Source organism: Mus caroli, unplaced genomic scaffold (genome assembly GCF_978045245.1).
Source record: "Mus caroli unplaced genomic scaffold, Mus_caroli_1 scaffold_8, whole genome shotgun sequence".
NCBI lineage: Eukaryota > Metazoa > Chordata > Mammalia > Rodentia > Muridae > Mus > Mus caroli.
Genome location: NW_028227263.1, coordinates 74,688,383 through 74,709,146, shown reverse-complemented (window position 1 = coordinate 74,709,146; position 20,764 = coordinate 74,688,383). Strand labels below are relative to the sequence as shown.

At 40.6% G+C, this 20,764-nt stretch overlaps 1 protein-coding gene across 4 annotated transcripts in view; it reads right to left on the bottom strand.

Moving 5' to 3' along the window:
• Mctp2 (multiple C2 and transmembrane domain containing 2) overlaps positions 1 to 20,764 on the bottom strand; it is a 238,613-nt gene that overhangs the window by 118,196 nt on the left and 99,653 nt on the right. For all 4 annotated transcript variants that reach the window (XM_085841642.1, XM_021166947.3, XM_029480148.2 and 1 more), the window contains 3 exons: positions 16,206 to 16,392; positions 14,269 to 14,362; positions 78 to 180 (listed from right to left, as the gene is read on the bottom strand). In XM_085841642.1, coding sequence (XP_085697768.1) covers positions 78 to 180; positions 14,269 to 14,362; positions 16,206 to 16,392 — 384 coding nt within the window. The remainder of the gene's footprint in view (positions 1 to 77; positions 181 to 14,268; positions 14,363 to 16,205; positions 16,393 to 20,764) is intronic.

The following is a 20,764-nucleotide window of genomic DNA, read 5'->3' as shown; positions in this document are numbered from 1 at the left end:
CCTGCCCCATGCACATCAGAGATAATTGCTCTCTAAGTTAAAGCTGCTCTGAGGATCCCAGGGCATGGCACACTTACAATGTAAAAACTTTGTTCCACTCAGGATTGAGGTTTTTGTAAATGGTATGTGTCTGAAGTCGGTCATTGCCCAACTCCAATAGGCAGAAAGGATCACTCTTCCCTGGAAAGAGAACACAGACAACCATCAAAGACAAACATATCTCCAAAGGGACACAGCAAATTGAGCAAAAGCTCTGTGCTTTCACAATTAAACTGTGAAAAGGGAGAGAGAGGGAAGGGAAAGGGCGCTCTCAGCAGGCTTGCTGGATCCACATTTGAGAATTCAGAGAAGCAAGAAAACCTATGAGTGTTCAGTCTTTAACTTATCGAGGGATCCACACTGATGAGTCAGATGAATTGTTGCTCTGAAGACCAATGATCACAACTCTCACAGAAGGGGACATGAGGTTTTCCTGTAGAAGAGTCCATCCACACTTCCTTGCTTATCTTTAAAATGAACTCAGTAGCAAAATAAAGTAACCCAATTAAAAACAGGGGAAAAACTTGAAAAGACATACAAAGCACCATGGATGTAAAAACTTATTCAGCGTCACCCATCTTCAGGAACATGTTAATCAAAGCCATAGTGATATATCCTCTAGCCCCAGTTACAATGCCTATTATCAAGCAGGCAATAATAGGGCCGGAGATGTAGTCAGTGGGAAAGCACCTACCATATGGAAGGCCCTGTGTCTGATTTCTACTACTTCAAGAAAACAGAAACGAAGATGACAATAACAAACACCAGAAATCTCTGAAGAAAAGGATGCCTTGGGTACTGTTAGTGGGACGATCAGTTAGTAAATCCAGCATGGAAAAACATGGTTGCTTTAGCAGTCACACACAGCTATTTCATCTGACAGCAATTCCACTTTCATGTATATATCCAAGGGAAATGGTTTCAGCCTCTGGAGTATTGTGTCCATCACAGCGTTCCTTACAATAGCCAGAGATGAATACAACATAGGTGTCCATCACCTGATACACATAGGAAGCAAATGGGTACCTACAGATGACAGAATAATATCCAGGCATAAAGAGGACTCAATCATAAAGAAGATTAAATCATGCCATTTGCAGTAACACAGATGAGCCTGTAAGGCAATATGTTATATAATTGACAGAAAAAATAGATACTGAAAGGTCTTACTCATATGCAGGACAGACAGAATCAAGTAGTGTTGGAGCTGGAGAGCTGGCTCATCAGTTAGTTATGAGCATTAGCTACTCTGACAAAGGACTCTAGTTCAATTCCCAGCACCCACATGGCAGCTTACTACAATGTCTAGTTCCAGGATATCTGATACCACCTTCTGACCTACACAGGTACCAGACAAACAGATGGTGCCAAGACATACTTGCAGGAAAACACCCAGAGAGGTAAAATAATAATAATAATAATAATAATAATCTCAAAACAGCAGGCAGAAGCATAGTGAAAGATAGTTACAAGATGCTAGAGAAGGAACATGGAGGGGTGGATGGAGAAATTTGTGCACCAGCACAAGGTTATGGTTGGACCAGAGGGATGGATGAATGCTGGTGTCATATGGTGACTGTAGCTAATAAAACTGTATGAAATCTTTTAAAAGAGCTAGAGGAAAGGACTTTGGATCTTCTTATCCAAAGAAGTGATGCTGTATGAAGTGAAAGACATGGAGCATATGCTGATTAACTTATGACACCGCGGACAAAAACAAACAAAAACAAAACCACCACACTCTGTGACACTGAGCTCACATGCCAGTTAAAAGCAACACATTTAAAGCGAACAGTTACCTCTCTAAACTTTCTTAAGTCAACATAGATAATAATGCTCCTATTCTTGGAAACCAATAAAAACATTGGCTCCGTGAGCTGTGAGAAGACAGATATATGTGTGTGTGTGTGTGTGTGTGTGTGTGTGTGTGTGTGTGTGTATATATATATATATATATATATATACACACACACACAATATACCATGACACACAAACACTTACATATACAATACATAGTCACATAGGGACACACAACACACACAGACACACACAATATACTGTCACACAGATATATAACACACACACACAGTCTAAAACAACATGGAAGGTGACGACTGGCATGGGACATTGTCTCATGACCTCATATACCACTGTGGCATGTGGGTGTTTGTACTTGTACATAGATAGGTACACCATACAGGAACAGGTGTGCACACCTGTGCACATACACAAAATTACCTCACTTCTCACCTTCCTTTTTTTTTTTCACCCCTATCTCCCTCTATCTTCCAAAAGAATACAAGTAAGAAGTAAGGAAACGTCCAATCCAAAATCAGCTTGACAGTCTCCAAGTAAAAACCTATTACCTTAGGATTTAATTTGGATTTAATTTGTCACGGAAAGAAAGAATGGCTACAGAGTTCCTACATGATATCAGCAGGGCATGCAGGGCTTAAATATAGATGTCCATCTAACAAGTAGACAGGGCCTACTACAAGGCATGAACAGGCCTTCTTATCTCTTAGGCAACCTTCAAGTTGCTGAACTTATATCTAATTCTCTTAATAAATAACCAGGAGGGCTAAGGACCTGGATATTCATACAGAGCTTATTCATCCCGGAGCCTGAAGGTGAGTAAGATTGAAACTTGAAAGGATAAAATGGAGAAGTGAGGGGCAGGGTTAGAAGTAACCAGGAGAAACCCCATCACATTGTCTCATGGCCTGGATACTCAGGAACTTACAAGAAGCTTTTGAAATCCAATTCCATAATCCCACTGCCCTTACCCCGATGGAGCCATGGGTTTAAATGGAAGCACAAGGGCAGTCAGCTATGAACAATGGGAAGGATCTGTCTTGCCTTCACAGAAATGTAATAAAGTAATATTATAGTCCTCTGACTCCTAAAAAAAAAAAATTGTAGAAAACCAGGCTCAAAACCAACTATGTACACTATCACCCAAAACCACACATGCAATAGATGATTTGATAATGATAACATTATCAACCATTGTACACATTCGATTGACAGCTTTTCCCAGAGAAAAGCCTGGATTGCCCTCTACTTCCCCAGGATTCTGGCTCAGATAAGCCATTCATGTCCCTAAACCCATCTGTAGCTGTTTCTGCTATCAATTGTGGCTTTTAGAACTTTGTGAATGAATGTGGCTTTGACCCGTTTTCTAAGCACATGGTGCAAGGCATCTCAAACACAGAAAGTGCTGGCGAAATGGCAAGGATGCTGAAATCCACCAGCATACACCCTGGCAAAGTCTTCTAAAGAAGAAGTACAAGAGGAACCTGTTGTGGCAGAAAGGAGGGTTCCGTCCCCAGCGTGGACTATGAGGAAGACACCAGCCCTGGATGCTACGCTCAGGAGCGGCAGCACACACACACCCCTCCCCAACCTGAGCTGGAACAGCCACTAGCTACTTAACCGTTTGTCAGACTATTAGTAGGTGTCAGCACTGCTCCTCTAGAGATGGCAGCATGACATGCCATCAGCACTGGCTCTGGGGAAAGCACCTGACACTTTTAATGAAAGCCCTGGGGTTGGTACACAGCAGGGCAGAGACACTGCCGTCCTGTCGAGGCACAGGTGGGCTCGAGCTGTGCCCAGCTCTCCTGAGCAGGCCGGTGCCTAGCTGTCCTAGCTAATGAGGAACACGCTCCTCTCCAGAACCCAGAAACTTCAGTTATTTGTCTCTGAGGAGCCTACTGCACCAACTCTCTGAAGATAATTCAGTCAAAGCTCATTAAAATGCTGCATTTATTAATATTACGGTATAAACAGGCAGAGCAAAGAGGAAACAAAGACATGACCGTGACTTATAGAGTAATTTGTGGACAATTTGGAGATTAGTTCCTTTCTCTTACAGGCCTCAGGGAGTCAGATTCCCCCAAATTTAGATGATTAATATTTGTATTGAGGACAATGTTCTGTCATAAAATTTGACCATCCAAATGTTTCCCGATTATATTAAGAGAATAATGACAGGCTAACTGGAATTTGGACATCCTGGAGAGCATTTTTCGACACCGTACTTTGCTGTTAATTTCTAGACTGTCTCTCATATAAGCACATGTGTGTCATCATGACACATGACTTTAGTAGCTCAGGGTCCTGATGAGGTACCACTCAACAGCTCTTATTTTAAATTCAAATTTCACTTATATTCCTTAAACAGCAAGTAACAATTTTGCATTTTGATAGTTTACCTTCATGTGGATATATTGGTGTCATATATTGGTATTTTGGAAATGATGTCAGTCATTTGAAAGCTATTTCCTGAACTTCTACTCTATTCCTAACACAGACCAAGACACAGATACACAAAGCTCACTCAAGCCTCTATCTGCAAGGGTTCTCCTCAGAGGAAGGGACTATGTAGGAGAAACAAATGGATCCTCCCCCAGGAGTTATGGACAAATTCATCAGGAGGGTATTGTGTATGCTCAAGTACAGTTGGCCTAGCCTATCGGATGGGTCTAAAAAGCACAAGTTATATAATATGTCATTATCCCTATGATAGTTTTACCTCTTTCAATAGAGATAGCTCTGTCATCATTTATACACCATCACTCTGGTTGAGGTTATTAGTGAGATAGAGATTAGTTATTTAATGAATATGGGAGAATGTGTGTGCATAGTTTTATAAAATTCACACATTTTATATGATGGTATATATGAGCATCCTTAGGTCCTAGTGTTGAAGGAGTCCTGGAATTAACTGTCTACACATGTGGAGGTCCAACTGGGAGCAGGCATACAATGGCAACCAGGACATGTAAGGTCTGGCTTAAATATCAGGACCAATAATCCTCATGGGATTGATTTTACCCATGCAGCATCCCGAGCTCCTACCTATGGATGGCTCAAAACAATTGTCTAAGCTGGAAGAGAAGACGCTAGAGATGGTAATTGCTGAAGCAAGCTGTAAGGCATGCTGAGAGCTGGGGCAGGCAGGCAGGAAACACAGCCACTTCAGAATGCATTTCTAGAAGCTCTGTTTACCTGCTTCATTTCTATTAGTCTGTAACCTTACCAACAAATTCTGAAACAAATTTTAATTGCCCTTTCTGAAAATTTCTAGTGTCCAACTGTTGCCCCTGTAATTTGTCCTGATTTACCTCTTATATTGATCAACTCCAGCAAGGTGGGGTCTCTGTTCCACCATGCACCTCATCAGGTTATCCTTCCTGTGTAGAACCCAGAGGTACAGGATTCATGCCTACTTCCCATGGGGAACAACTGTCCTTGCAATGCCCTGACAACTGTCCCACATCCTGTGTCTAACTCAAACACATACTGTTCATGGGACTCCGCCTTCAATCTCCAGGGTAGCCTCCAAACTCCTATAGCCATTAGTTTAGGTTTTATAACGCCTCTTACATAATATATCTGCTCATTAATCAGACAGACCTCTTTGAGACCCACAGTGTGAAAACTCCAGTACCAGCAACTCAGAGGGAAACAATGATCTCCAGCCTTTCTGGGCTTTTCACATATACCCTGCATTTCCAAATAGAGTCTTCGAGTGAAAACGGATGGCTTCCTGAGCACTATGTAGACAAAGGCTGCTTTGCTCTGCTGTAACAGTGATCTAGATCAAACTAAGGCCACATTGGTACTGTGAGTCTAGCAAAAGGCAAAGGAGGACTTCATTTCTCTGAAAAGTTGTTCCATTGAGTTTCTGAGAGTTTAGTATTCCAACACACAGAGGGAATAACTAAGGACCATGATGGAAGCCATTTTTTCCTTTTAATCTCACTCCATGCTACCTGAGTTCCAAAACATATCAGCATCCTCTGCACTTCCCTTACATTTCTCTTTGCTCACTGCCTCGCCCCTCTGCAGAAGCCTTGCTCCTCACAGCTGCCAGAATACAACTTTGTAAGTTCATATCAGGTCATGCCATTCGTCTCTCTTAATCTTCCAATTTTCTTCCTCTGACTGCCAAGTGATCCAATAGGCTCTCCCCTGCAAAGTTCCCCTACAGGATCTATTTTCTGGTCTCACTTGATCTCTTCAACCCTGGATGGACCTCCACAACCTTGGAGCCAGAATGCCCAGCCCTTGTTTCTGCTAGCCAGCTCCTTTTTTGGTTCTACTCCTCAATTTAACAGATCACCTTCTATAGGGCACTGTCAGGTGCTCTTCAGTGAGGCTCAGCTCTGACCTCAACAGTACAATGATAATCCAACAGCTGTTGCTGAGGGTGGGAAGCTGTTTCTATCATCGCTATATCATCAGGACATCATAGAGGCTCACACAGAAGCACTCTCTAAAGTAAATTAGGATGTAGTGTGACCCTGCCTCTAATACCTGAGTGACTTACACTATCTCATCAGATGCCATACACGACAAGGGTTCACTGGCACTCAGGGCACTAGTAAGTTACAACTGGCAAAGTCTTCTACATCCTCCCAAACTTTATTTCAACTGGAGTCCATATTCTTTGGCAGACAGTTAAAATGGACAGGCTGCCAAAGGCTGATTTATATAGTTTTTAATGTGTTTTTCAAAAGTCCTCAATTTGGGCTCAGCTGTCCAGAAGGACTTCATGAAAATTAAAAGCATTCAATCACTATCACGGAGTTCTAGAAATTCCAACTATAGTCGTCCCCCCTGAAAATAGAGCATCCATCCCTTAAGAGGAAATGTATTGCTATGGATACAGCTCCCAGAGACAGACAATGAAAAGAAACCATAAAATGGGCATGTTGGTTAAAATTCCCAGTGAACAATAATGACAAGCATGCTCTTCTGATACAAGTGGATTTTACAAAACAAAACAAAAAAAAACATGTAAACATAACGAAATAAAAACTGTACTGTTATGATTTACAAAAATGCTTCAAAAGTCAGGATTACAACATATGATTGGAAGATTTCTACTCTGTTCTGTGAGGTTTCAATGTGTTGGTGTAGTCAACAGTTTTCTGGGAAGAACATTGTTTTTATATATAAAATTTTTTTTGATGAAACAACAAATGTGGTTTTTATAGCTAAAATGATTATCCCAGATTATCAAAGTGAAGCACAGGTGTCTGACAGCTTAGTACAAAAACTTCCTTACTGTGGAACTGTTTTCCCCCATTTTTACCTGATAACTAAACAGAAGTAATAAAAACAAAGTATCCTAGAAGGGTGATTCCCATTTCTAAAAGTGATTGAAAAAGCTAAAAGTGATTAGAACACTTAATAATTCCAGGATTACTTAAAATCAAGGAAGGGTATAAACAATAGCTTAAGGAGTCAGAGTTTGATAATTTCCATGGTCAGTTTACATACTAATAAAAATAAATGTAATAAAATATAAGGAAATTAACTGAGTATAAAATACATAGCAGACATGTTCATTTAGGTTTTAATTCAACCCTAAAAATACTCATAAGAATGTGAAGATTCATAGTGGACCCAAGGCCAGTAAGTGTGAGAACCAGCTGACACCTGGCATTCTTTCTCTATATTTCCCAATCCATAATAAAAAGGGTGCTTACATGAGGAGCAATAACCACAAAAATCAAGAGGAAAAAAAACCACATGCATTGTCTGTCATCATCAATAAATATATCAATGGCCTGTGTAGGCTTGCCCAGGAAGGTGGTGTAGGCCAATGGTAGCCTGCATGCACTGCCTAATGGACAGTGTCTTAAAGTAATGGGAGCATACCCTGTCATGTTGGATGTGCCAAGAGCTCCTCCTAATGGCATAGCCAAGGAAACAGCAAACTGGTTGCCCCTCTCTGATTCAGCAGGCTCCTTCCTGAAATAGAAGACACACCCCAGTCCCTACATCTGGAATTCTGCAGTGAAGCAGAAGTGGGGTACATAGAAAAGACCCAGCTGCACCCGAAGATCCTAAGTTACTAGGAGTCTGTCCACCTAGGGGAGACATTGGGTGTTAAAAGTCACCACACTGCTAACATGCTGACTTTGCTCTGCTTGCGTAGAACTTCAGAAACCTGCGGGGAAGGCAAACTGTGTTCCTGGGAAAGCAGAAATGGTGTGGAATGAAATACACTTCTAAATCCTAGAACAGCATCAGGTCGTGACACTGGGCCTAACCCGCTTAGTCATCAAACAAGGCTATCTCATAACAACTTGCTTTTCTTGCTCAAAGACATGTTGTCCTTCACATTCCTCTGACAGACGCGCTTGGAGATTATTTAATTTGGCAGATATAGTTGGGAACCTTTTGTGGCCCGTGGCTGGTTTTTTATGACCAAATATGTTCAAATCTCTCAAGAATAAAGTAAAATTCTCTGTGAGGTTGCTGAAGGGCAAGTAGATGCCAACACTGGGTAAAAATAGTAGTTCCAAGTCTGGGCCCTTCGTTGCCTCCTGTAAAGCCCTAGATGTACATCTCAGCACAAGGACAGGACTGTATAGGAGAAAGAGATCAAGCACAGCACAGGGAGGTCCACACCGTATGATCCAACTATGCAGCATTGATCTGTTCTCCTCTAGGTACAGAATGATCATTATTGTGAGAAAATTCTCTTCCTTTTGCATCTTTGAATATGATTCATGGGTGCCATTCCAAAGATTGGAGTACTAAGAATAAGGCATAGGGAGATAAAAAATATCTCATCTAAAGGACATGTTTAAATAAGGAGAATAATTAAATTCACGAAGAGAATGTTTAATTAACAGAAAGGTAGATGTTTATGAGAGAGGAGCCAGGACTGAATGCTGAATCCATGCCTATGTGCTATGCAAAGGCTACCCATGGTGGTTTCTAAACTGATTTGTTGAACCATTCCATAATCATACTGAGCCATGTGGGTTGAGCACATAAGACTGCTCACCCTCTACTCTCCAACACTGACCTCTCTCAAATGTAAGAGAAGTTTTTTTTTATTAATCATTTTATTTGTTTACATTTCAAATGATATCCCTGGTTACCCCTCCATGAGCCTCCCCATCCCATCCCTCCTCTCCCCTCTCCCCTTTGTATCTATGAGGGTGCTCCTTCACGCATTTGCCCACTCCCACCTCACCCCTCTAGCACCCCACTACTCTGGGCATCAAGCCTCCCTCCCCTCCCATTGATGTCAGATAAGGCCATCCTCTGCTACATATGTATCTGGAGTTCTGGCTTCCTCCATATATACTCTTTGGTTGGTAGATTAGTCCCTGGGAGTTCTGGGTGGTCCAGTTAGTTGATATTGTTCTGGCTGGAAAATTCTTCATTTCTCAAATGCCTTTCTATTAGTACACTGCATACTTTATTATCTTTGCAAAATCTATGAGATGCATTTTGCATGGTTCCTTAACTTTTTCCAGCATTTGAAATGTCCCATACAGGTGAGAACATACAAAACCAGTCTCTGTTAGGGCTTCCACCATAGCTAGAGAATGGGTCCTCCATTATTTCAGCTTTATCCAGGAAAAAAGGTGGTGGGGGCAGGGGCCTTCTCTGCCACTCTCTTTTAAGTCATTAGTTTGGGGTTTATTTTTTTTTCTCTAAAAAGCTGAGTAAACTCCGTTGGTCTTATCAAACATTACACTCCTGGAGTCAAAAAAGGAGTGCGTCGTTTTATGAGTGAAGGCTAAGGCCTTGTTACTAGAGAAATAAGGACATCAGATTCCATAGCCCAGTGCTTTGAAGTACTAGGCATTCCTAGGCTCACAGAATTTGTGGTATAAGCTTACAAACATATCAGACAGGTTCCTTATTAGAATAACTGCTTATAGATGTCCAGAGATAAAGTTAGCATGAACCTCAAGGGGTTAAAAACAACTTTCACCAATTTTTAAAGGAAGGGATCTATGACACACTACTGCCTCACTGTTTTAACACAGGGCCTCCCTGTGTAACACAGGCTAGCTTCAAATTTGCTATATTCTGTTCTCAGTCTCCCAAGGATGGACATTTTAAGGTATGTTCGATCATGCACATGTATGTATTTGGCTTTCAAGCACACATGTATTTAAATCTTTTTCTCTCTGACACAGGGTCTCTTGTAAGCCATGCTCACCTTGAACTGTCTGTGAGCAGCATGAAGCTTTGCATCCTGCAGACCTCACCCACCCAGTGCTGGGATCACTGGCTGGCAACTCCACAGCTGGTCTATGCAGTGCTGGAGACTGAGCCCAGAGCTTCATGCAAATTAGGCCCTGAGCTACATCCCCAGCTGTCTTCACTTATGTACAAAGAAAGTTCAACAACTCAACAATAAAGAAATAAAAACCAAGATACATGGAAATTTAAATCCATTCATAATGAACAACATTAATCTCTCTCTCTCTCTCTCTCTCTCTCTCTCTCTCTCTCTCTCTCTCTCTCTCTCTCTCTCTCTCTCCCTCCCACCCTCCCTCCATGTGTGTGTTATTAGTTTACAAATGAATGTATTAATAGGACTGGCAGGAGAGCTCAGTGGGTGAAAGGGCTTGCTGCTCCAACCTGATGATCCAAGTTTTATCCCCAGAATCCACATGTTGAAGGGAAAGAAATAACTACTAAAAACTGTGCTCTGAGCACAACACAGCAAGCATGTACCAGTGCTCTTTCTATCTAGTGAGCAGCCGTGCACACATTACACCTCCCTACACATACATAGCCGACGAATAAAATGTAAAATCCCCACTATACACATAGTGACTGATACCTACTGTGACATCTGGGAACCTATCCACTGATTTAGCTATTTATATAAAAAATGTTTTATGAAACACCCACTTCATTATGTATATTTTTATCCCAATATTCTAAAAACTAACATTTTTCATCTTAATTTGTTACAACTATATAATCATTAATAACAAATTGAGTATTTTAATTTGAGGGCAAGAGATTTGAATAGCTCATATTTCCATTATTACTCACAAAGACGAGTGACTTTGAAATCAGAGAACTGCCTGCAGTTTTTGCCATGTTTCCCTGCTCCTTCCATATTACAGGGGCCCCTACTCACTGCAAACACAGCAAGAGGGAGTTCTGTGAACCACTTCAGCTTCTGCTTCACACAGATTTCCGAATCAGGGGAACCAAATTCAGACTTCTCGATCTCCTCGTTACATAGCATTATTTTTAAGTAATAAGCAATCACTAAGATAGACAGGAGGGCAGACAAACATAAAAATGTAAAAAAAAAAAAAAAAAGAAAGGTCCCTTTTACTCTGATTAAGATGAACATCATCATTCTTTAGACAATATTACTTGCATACAGAATCAATATGCTTAGCTTTTAAATATTTTATTAATTCTCTAAAAACATCATATTATATATTTTGATCATATTCATCATCCCAACTTTGTCTATATCCACTCTCTTGACCTAGATCCTTACCTCCCTACTTACCCCGCCTTTGAAACTTCTCTTCTCTGCATTGAGTCTTTGCGTTGCCCAAATAGTATTGGTAGTAGGGCCTGGAGTATGGTATGCCTACCAGTGGTCACCTCTCTCTCTCTCTCTCTCTCTCTCTCTCTCTCTCTCTCTCTCTCTCTCTCTCTCCCTCCCTCCCTCCCTCTCTCGGCACCTATCACATGTCAACAGCTTTTGTTGACCAGCTAATACTTGGCATAAAGTATACACAGTTCCCTTCTCCACTTCTCTTCACACTGTTGACACTGAGCGAATCTTCTGACCCATGATGAAGGGATGCTGTTGTTTACTTGGTCTATTCTATATTACCCAAAATGGTAACTAATAATCATTATCATAATGGCAATAATACTTGTGTTTCCACTGTATATCTTTGTTGCTGACATCTTTTAAATATTGACTGTACCCCTTCTCTATAACTGAAATCCATTCCTTTTCATATAGAACAGACTAATAATTTAATTCTGAAAGCAAAGATTCATATAGTCTAAGTGTACATTTATCTAATGACAAGTCACTTTGCCTCAATTTTGGATAGTTAAAATTTGCTCATCAATAATACAGAGAAAGAAACCATGAGAATGTTTAGTCAAAACTCTCAATATTGCTGCTCTCTTCACTCTGTTTGATTCTATCATCATTCTAACATGACCCACTACGTTGAATATTTTTTAAAAAGCAAAATAGTATCTCCTTACTAATTAACATTTTATAAAAATGCTTTCTCATTACCTCTTGATATTTACAAAGACTCACATTAGGTTTAAATCCCTATTTGTTTAACTAGCCAAAGTGCTCTTTGGATAATGTTTAATGACCTGAAAGACCTACCATGTACAATAATTTCAGGGACCTGATGAGCATCAAATAACAGGAGAGACAGATTGTTGCATACACTGTTTTCAGTTTGACATCACTGTAAGCAAGACCTTACAAACAACAAGACCATGGATGTATTATCCATAGCTGCTAGGGATCAAAATCTACAAATGCAGAAAGAAGTTTTAAAAACAGTCTGTTGTTCAAAAGCTTGAGTGAGTTTTTAGGCTTAACACTTTTCTTTAGACAATAACAAATATGGACTCAGACTTGTAGCTGAACACTGAGAAGTAAAAAGAATCCATTTTGGGAAATGTCTTGATTACACAAAGCACGCTTCAGTGATGGCAAAATCAAGAATGCCAAAGGCACACGTTAAATATTGTCAAAGGCACACATGACCCAATGGCAGGCATAATAATGCTGTAATGAAACCCATCCCTTTGCCTACTAATCTAAAATAATTCATGAGTAAAAAGGGGCACTCAAAAGGTCATAAAGGAAACAGGGAGTGTTTTCTCAAGCCACAAATAGGAGAGTTTCTTATTTAATGACACCATTCACATTTTCAATACCACTAGTGAACTTTACAAGTATTCATTTGAGGGCTGAGAAGATGGTTCAGTCAATGAAGAGCTACTGCACAAGAGTGAGGATGAGGGTCTGGATCCCCAGAAACCATGTAAAAACTGGTGGGCAATCTAAACACGAGGGAGGCAGAAACAGGGAGTCCCTATGTAAGCTGCCCAGCCAGACTTGCCGAAATCGTCATGTTGGAGCTCAGCAATGGATCCTGCCTCAGAATCTGAGGTGGCTAGCAATTAAGAATGATGTCCCATGTCAAGCTCCAGACTATGCACACACACACACACACACACACACACACACACACACACACGGGGGGGGGGGGGGGGGAGCAGGCATGCACATGCACCCATGTGCAGAAATGCAACCACATACATGCAAATACACACTATACACATGTACACCTGTAAAAAACACAGTGTTTTGAGTAGTCCATCTTTAAGACTTAAAATTGCTATCTTTTAGTAGCTCCTAAAAACACATCTTAAAACCTATTCACTGTGACATTCTTGGGATGGAGATAAATCCCTCATATAAGTTTATAGTATTCCTTTCTTCTCATTGTCTATGACAGGATGTAAACTTCTTAAAATTAAGTTCCTACTTTCCAAAATTGTTGACATAGAGTGTGCTTAAGATTGAAAATTCCCGTCAAGTTTAAGCTTCTTAAAATGTGATCTTGTGCGTTTTCTGCTTATGAAAACTTCATGTGGAGCTAGAGAAACGGTTCAGGAATTGAGCACTTTCTGCTCTTCGAGAGGACCCAGGTTCTGTTCCCACCACCCATATCAGGAAGCTCAGACTACCTACTAAGTCCAGGAGATTAAACACCACTAGCCATTCACTTGCCTTTGGTATAATGTGATGATGGGTGGGAAGTGATTGACTGGGCTTCACCATGTCTAGAATACCCTATGTGCTAAAGAGCCCCACTGCAGCACAAAGAAGGACCACTCAGACCTCCCTCTAAAAGCCTTGAACACAAAGCACCAGGGAGTGCTCCGAAAGCCTAATTAAAAGTGGGAAGCTGCTCTTGGTCCTTAACTCAAGTCACTAACACAGTGATGCTCAGACCAACCAGGACCCGGCACTGCCTGTTAACAAAGAACTGCAGTGCTCACCAGCAAAGTGAGCCTGCGGCGCACTGTGAGCGGGCAAGAGCCATTAGAGGGTCTGCAGCCATGCCAGGTACAGCCAGGTATAAGGACAAAAGCGCAAACCGGGGAGGCTATTGATCCGTGAATCTTGGGACTCTCCAATGAACTGCTACATGAATGCGCCTGAGTAAAATTATTTGAGCAGAGTTTATTTCGTGCCAAGTGCGCATTGTGAGAAGACAATTGCTCCCAGGTGTGCTTTTCCTCCTATTACTTTATTCAATGGGATGGGATGGTTATTTCTACTTATTAGATGTCTTGCTTTGCCGGAAGCTCACTCTGAAGTAAGAGAAGCCAGGAAAACAAAAGTGAACGAAAGGCCTTGTGTTGTTTACCTGAGAAATCAGCGGCCAGGAGGTCCGAGGCCTTCAGCACCTTCACCTGTAGAATCCCCACGTCCTTCACATCCTTCAGAGAGTTCTGGAAGGCCTGTGGGGACAAAGGAAGTTAAGCACCAGCGTGCACGTACCTTGAAGTTCCCCCCGGAAATATGCTTTCGATATATCTTCTCCTTACTCAAAAAATTCTTATGAGAGTTGCAGAGCTGTCTCATGTCAAGCACCAGGGCCATTAGGCATGTAGCACAGCCAGATTAGAGGAAAATTAACTGAGAATTAATTAACTGCAGCCTCAAAATAAACAAATTAGAAACGCTCACAATCTGCTTTTAACACCGCCCCCTGGTGCTAGCATAGATATCCCATAGGGAACATGTGTGGGTGGAATTTCATTCTCCCCTGCCTCTTATCATAAATGCAACATTTAAATCACCTTTAAAGGCAATACCAAGCTGACTCTGTTATTTTATAAACTTTATGGATACCATGGGACTAACCCTCATCCCATAGTAAATGCTCACTACCAAAAGAAAAAAATAAGGGATGGAAAGAGATGGAGACTTCCGATCTATGATTCAACCTGTTCCGTTCACTAAATGAGGTAATGGGCTTCTGCTACCACCCAGTAGTCACATTTCTTTTAGTCTTTAATTAGCAGGATTCATAGATCAAGGACATTTACTGCAGCTACTCGTGATTCTGAAGCAGACACAGCAGTGTTTGGATGTCTCTGAGTACACAGCATCCGTAAAAATACCCATAATATCAGGGATAAGCAAGTACCAGTTCTCATGCCTACAGGAGGCACTTATTGGAAAAGAAAATGCAGCTTCCAAACCTTCAAGACTATTAAATAGCTAAGAGCTATTTAAGCAGGCTCTAGTGAGTAACTCAAGAGACAATGGTAATAGCCCTCGCTATTTGGGCATGTGAGGGTAAAATAGAAGTTTAGTATTAAATATGTTTAGCCTAATCTCATGTGGGTCAGTTTTCAGAACTATTGAAAATGCTCTTCTCTGTTTATATTTACCCTACACAAACCAACTAGCTAGGTTTTTGAGCTATATGGAAGCTTCTGAAATGAATATTTATATAATGTAAAGGGGGTAGAAATGCTTTCTATAGATTGCTACTCTGCCAGGGTGGTGAACATGCACACCCGTGATCCCAGTGTTGAGACTGAACTGGGAAGATTGGAATATGGAGCAACCCTGGGTTACACAGTCAATTCTAGGCTAGCATAGGCTATATATAAAGTGAGTGTACTCTTTCTCTCTCATACAAATGCTGCCTCACTGGGGAAAGTAGGATATCCACTATCCTGGTAGCCTCAAATCCTAAGACCTTCTTCAAAGCAGCCATTATGATGCCACAAACATTGTTTTTAAATATGAAGCAAGCCTTATACATGGCAGTATTGAGAGACAATCATACACTGATGTCACCATTAAGGTGACATCACAGAATAAAGTCCTTCCTATGTATCTCCTGCTTTATCTAGGCTCGGGGCCTCCCTAACCCTACTAAATGCTTCTATAGGAAACATGCAGAGCATTTAAAGTGACTTTGAAAATTGCCTCTCACGAACTTCTTTCTGTTCAAATTTCCATTCATAGCCACAGACAGGCTAACCTAGTCTGCCTAGAGAATCTCAGTATCCTACAGCAACTTTCAAACACTGAATTTTGTTGTTTAGGTTGTCGTTGTGTTTTGTTTTTGAAATTTGCAGCAAGGCAAACTCCAAGTTTCCTTTAACCATCTTAGCAGTAAATTAACCCCTATGGTCTCGTTTTATGAGACAGGGAATTAAACTTGCAACAGTGACCTCTCTTGGTCCTTTTTATTCCAATGCATAGACTTGGTTTCAAGGTAACAGTGCAAGTTACCGGACAGAGAGACAGGGAATGGTTAGGAAGATGATGTAACGCACTCACATATCGCTGGGAAATCTGCTGTCTTTCACCAGGATCCTCGAAAGGGCAGACACAGAGATCAGAGATGGAGACTCCAGTACATGGGGTCAGGGTGATCAACATGAGGAGAGCCCCCTGGCAGCTCTCCAGAGGCAGCTCCAAGCAATTGTCCTGCTTCAGTGGGAGCGCGGAGATATCTACTTTACACCTAGGCACAGTTCAGGAGACGCAGAAAGCAGAGATTAATTCAAGGCCATGGTGAACTTCCAAAGCCCCCGTTTCATACATATTTCCTCAGCCCCAAACTTGACTCTGGACACAGGTTATTGATCAAGGAAGCTTGCCAGAGCTCCCTTGTCCCAGGGTAGTCTCTCATCCTAATGTGCTCTAAACTAAGTGCTCACTTTCATTAAAGAAAATGAAAAGAAAGGGCAATGACAAAGTATGATAAGGAACAAAAAACGATGTTAGGTCTTTGCCAAATAAGCCTCATAAAATGACAGTATAATCAAGAGTTAGGGATAAGAGTAACATGAAGTGTAAGCAAGCATCACAATATTGTTTCCCCTGTGTCTTCCCTGCCCTAAGTAAGAGATCAGAAGTTCACCCTCAGAAAGAGAAAAGTCAAGACAACCACGTCTGGGGAAAGAGGGAATGCAGAAACAATTTTCTTCCCAGTTGACGGAGGCCAACTGGCAAATGTTTAGTTACAGAAACACATTGAGGGGGTTTCCTAATAGGCAGGCTTCCCCAGGTGAGTTCCTTGTGGACAAATGGAGCATGAAGTGTTGTTGATTGATCCCATCTCTGCCGCAGTGCCAGGAAGGGCTGTACCCATCTGCTGTAAATTGCAGGGTTTCTGCCTCTTAAGAGCCAATGGTGTAGAGCTGCTGAAAACCTCAAACACATGGAAACACAGAAGCAAACCCTCCAGAGGGGGGGAGGGGCACTTAGGTGCCCAGGCATTTGTTTGTTCTAACACTGAAAAACTCAGGACTCTACAGTCTAAGTTTAAGAAGACAGGTGGGTGGAGAACCCAGGAATGCACTAGGGGGAAAGGGAGGCAGGCTATAGAAGCACCGAGAGTTAATTATTTTATACAATTCTCAGAGACTCTGTACAAGTATGAATATGATGAATATTCAAGACTTTTGGAAAGAAAAGAAGCACTCTCTCTCACAACAAGCTAAAGCAGACTTTTGTATTAACTTTTCAAGGGACTTCCTGTGTTAGCAGAAAACTAGAGATAAGTAATCGTATGTACAGTAAGGAAAGCAATGGCAATTTGGAGCCACACAGATACAAAGACAAAATTCTTCCAGTGTAATAAATTAGCACAACTGTGGTCTCCCTCACACTTAAAATAGAAAGAAGTAAATTACCAGTCTACTCCTGCTTTTAAATACAGGACCAAAATTCACATATTAAAACTAAAATTAAACATGTATAGGCTTTTATTTGCTATTTATATAAAGTGAACCCCAATTATAAAAGGGGTTATTGGTTATTTTAGCTATAATAAATTCACAAATATTTCTACTAGAGGTAAATTGTAATACAAATATATTTTGGCTTCTGTGTTTTGAACTGAAATAATATTTTCTACAGCAATAAGAAGCCCCTATGAAATAAAATGTACTACTACACTGAAGGGAGGGGCATCTTAGAGTTTTAGTTCATAAGCAAATAAATGAGAAATCAATTTTTTAATAAAGAAGGAAATATCAAGTGTTTTATGCATCTTTAAAAATCTGCACACTTCCATATTCTTCATATAAGAGGAGTGTGTACACATGTATACTTGAGTCATGTTCTACATTGTTAAGGATACTAGTTTGGAAGGGGGAACACATTTTTTTCTAGATTAATCAAACTGTCTATTTATTCATGTAGTAAAACTGCCATTGCTGAAGGTGTTGCATGGTTACAAATTCCTAGTTATATCTGCTACTATGTAAAATCTGCCAAAGACTTGGGAAGGCTTTCTCTGCCAGCTCATTCTGAGAGGTAATGCATCTGCTCTTTACTTACAAAGCAAATCCAAGCTCTTCTAGAGGTAACAAATTTAATTTTAACAGTTAATTTAAAATGCCTATATTACTCAAAATCTTGAAAAGACAAGTTGAGAACCTTTTGATTTGTTTAAATAACTTTATGAATTCTTTGAAAACTTTATACATTACACCTTGAACATTTTCATCCCCATTCCTGCACTGCACTCGTCTCAGAGAATATACAAAATAATTTTGATTAATTTTGTTTTTCCCTACTGAAGCTCAACAGAAGCTTTTGATATTTTTCTAAGTTTCTCTGTGCTTTCTTTCTTTTCCCCTGCTACCTGTTATAGGGAGATGCAAGACTGACCTGTAGCAGCTATAAGAAGAATACAATATCAACCTTTCTACCTGTTACGGGAAGGTCATGGGGTTAGCTGGTCAACCTATAACGGGCAGAACCCAGAATACTCTGACATGGAGAACACTGTGATGAAGCAAAAGGTGTTGTGGTTGGTGGATCACTGGCTTTACTGCAACTTCTCAACTTTTTCCTTATAACACAAAAGCTACAGTATAACTAATATATCTATACAATATAACTAGCATATACAATATATTATATACAATATAACAGATATATGTATATATATATGTATATATATATATATATATATGGCATTGCTTACTAATAAAGCTTTACTTACTCAAAAAAATGAATGGGTTTTGAATCCTAGATTCTATTTGTCAGTCTTGGTGTAGAGAAATGCTATTGCTTTAGCTGTGGTAAATTATACCATCAGAAGTAATTTTAATTGCCAAGAATGCTTGAAGGTAACACAAATTCATCAATAAAGATATCAGAGACAAATTTAAAATATTTTTTTAATCTCACTATAGCCTGTGAAGCTGGGCCAAATTACATAATGATCTGTTTGTTAATAAAATTACATAGAGAAACACTATTATAAAATTGCTCTGCTGTAAGAAACTAGATGAAGTGTAATCACTCAGACCTCCCAAATAAGAAACCTGATTAGTGAGCATTAAGGAAATATTGCTGTCATCAGGGTATGGGGTTTATTCTTTGTGCAAGGTTAATGACTCTTTGGGCAATCAGCAGATTCAACCCCTAGGATCCATGGGGATCCAGAAAATGCCCATTCTAGTTTCAGATCCTAGCAAATCGAGTTGACAGGAATACTGGTACAATTCAAAGGCAAACAATCACACGTGTATGCAAATCTAGAGAGAAGCCATTGTGTTCATCCACTTGACAGGGGTTTCCATGGCTATGTTCCCTGCTCTATCCACCAATGTCATCAGGAGCCATTATCAGCCCCCCCCCGCCCCCATCAAGTTTCTACATAACCAAGAAGCTCATCCCGAGTACATACCTGCCTGTATTTATGCTCACTTCCTAAGAATGTGTACCACAGGATACATGTGGAGATCAGAAGACAGCTTTTGTTGTTGGTCCTCACCTCCTACCCTGGTTCAGACAGACTTTCTTTGTTGTTTTCCTGTGGCATTTACTAAGTTGACTGGATCCTAGGGATGTTCTCACCTCTACCTCCCTATTGCAGTGCTGGGACTGCAGCTACTCACACTATGCTTCTGGTTTTACCTGGGTTACTGGATTTGAACTCATCATGCTTGCCTGGCAAGCTACCGGGCCCACTGCACTATCACTCCAGCCTTGTCTCTCCTGCTCTGGATTCTACCAATCTCTTTATACACCACCCTGTTCCCAGAACTCTGTCCACTTTTATCAGATGCCCAAGTTCATGTGTATGGTTTCTGGGATCCACAACCTTCATACCAATGGTATGCCCATTGCAGATGCTCAAAATTTAGTGCTAAAGGGCAGGAGATTCACCTCTGTTATTTGGTAATGAACCATCACTGCTTTGAAGCCTGCCTAACACTCAAAAGGTGTCTGTATTGGTAAAAGGAGAGGCCCTTGGTCTTGTAAAGATTATATGCCCCAGTACAGGGGAATGCCAGGACCAGGAAGCAGGAGTGGTTGGGTTGGGGAGCAGGTCAGGAGGAGGGTATTACTTTTGGGATAACATTTGAAATGTAACTGAAGAAAATATTTTTTACAAAAACTGGAATGGTCAAACAAATCATTGCCAGTGGGTAAGAAAGACTACACACACCCCAAATCTCAAACAATAAAACCTGTCTCTTTGGTTAATTATTTTGCAGCCTTCATTTTTCCCCTTATAGAAAACAACCAAAATAAATGGATTTCCTAGATCTGAGAATTCCACAGTTCTACTTACCTGAAGGAAACAGAGACTAAATTACTTTTATTATTTTTCCCCTGCAACAGACATTTATGAAAGCTTCCTTTTCTCTCCACAGGCTGTTAAAGTGCTGACTTAGCATTGTTTTTGACCTCCTGTTCTTGTCTTTCTCCATTAATCCCACAACATTTTAATGTTTTAATTCAACACATAATTTTACCATATCAGTCAGCCAAACCGGCCCAACTCTGACTTGCCGTGATAGCTTTTAACCTCTTCCTCATTACCATAATTCCATGTTTTATATTACATTCTGGTCAGCTTTTAACTTAAA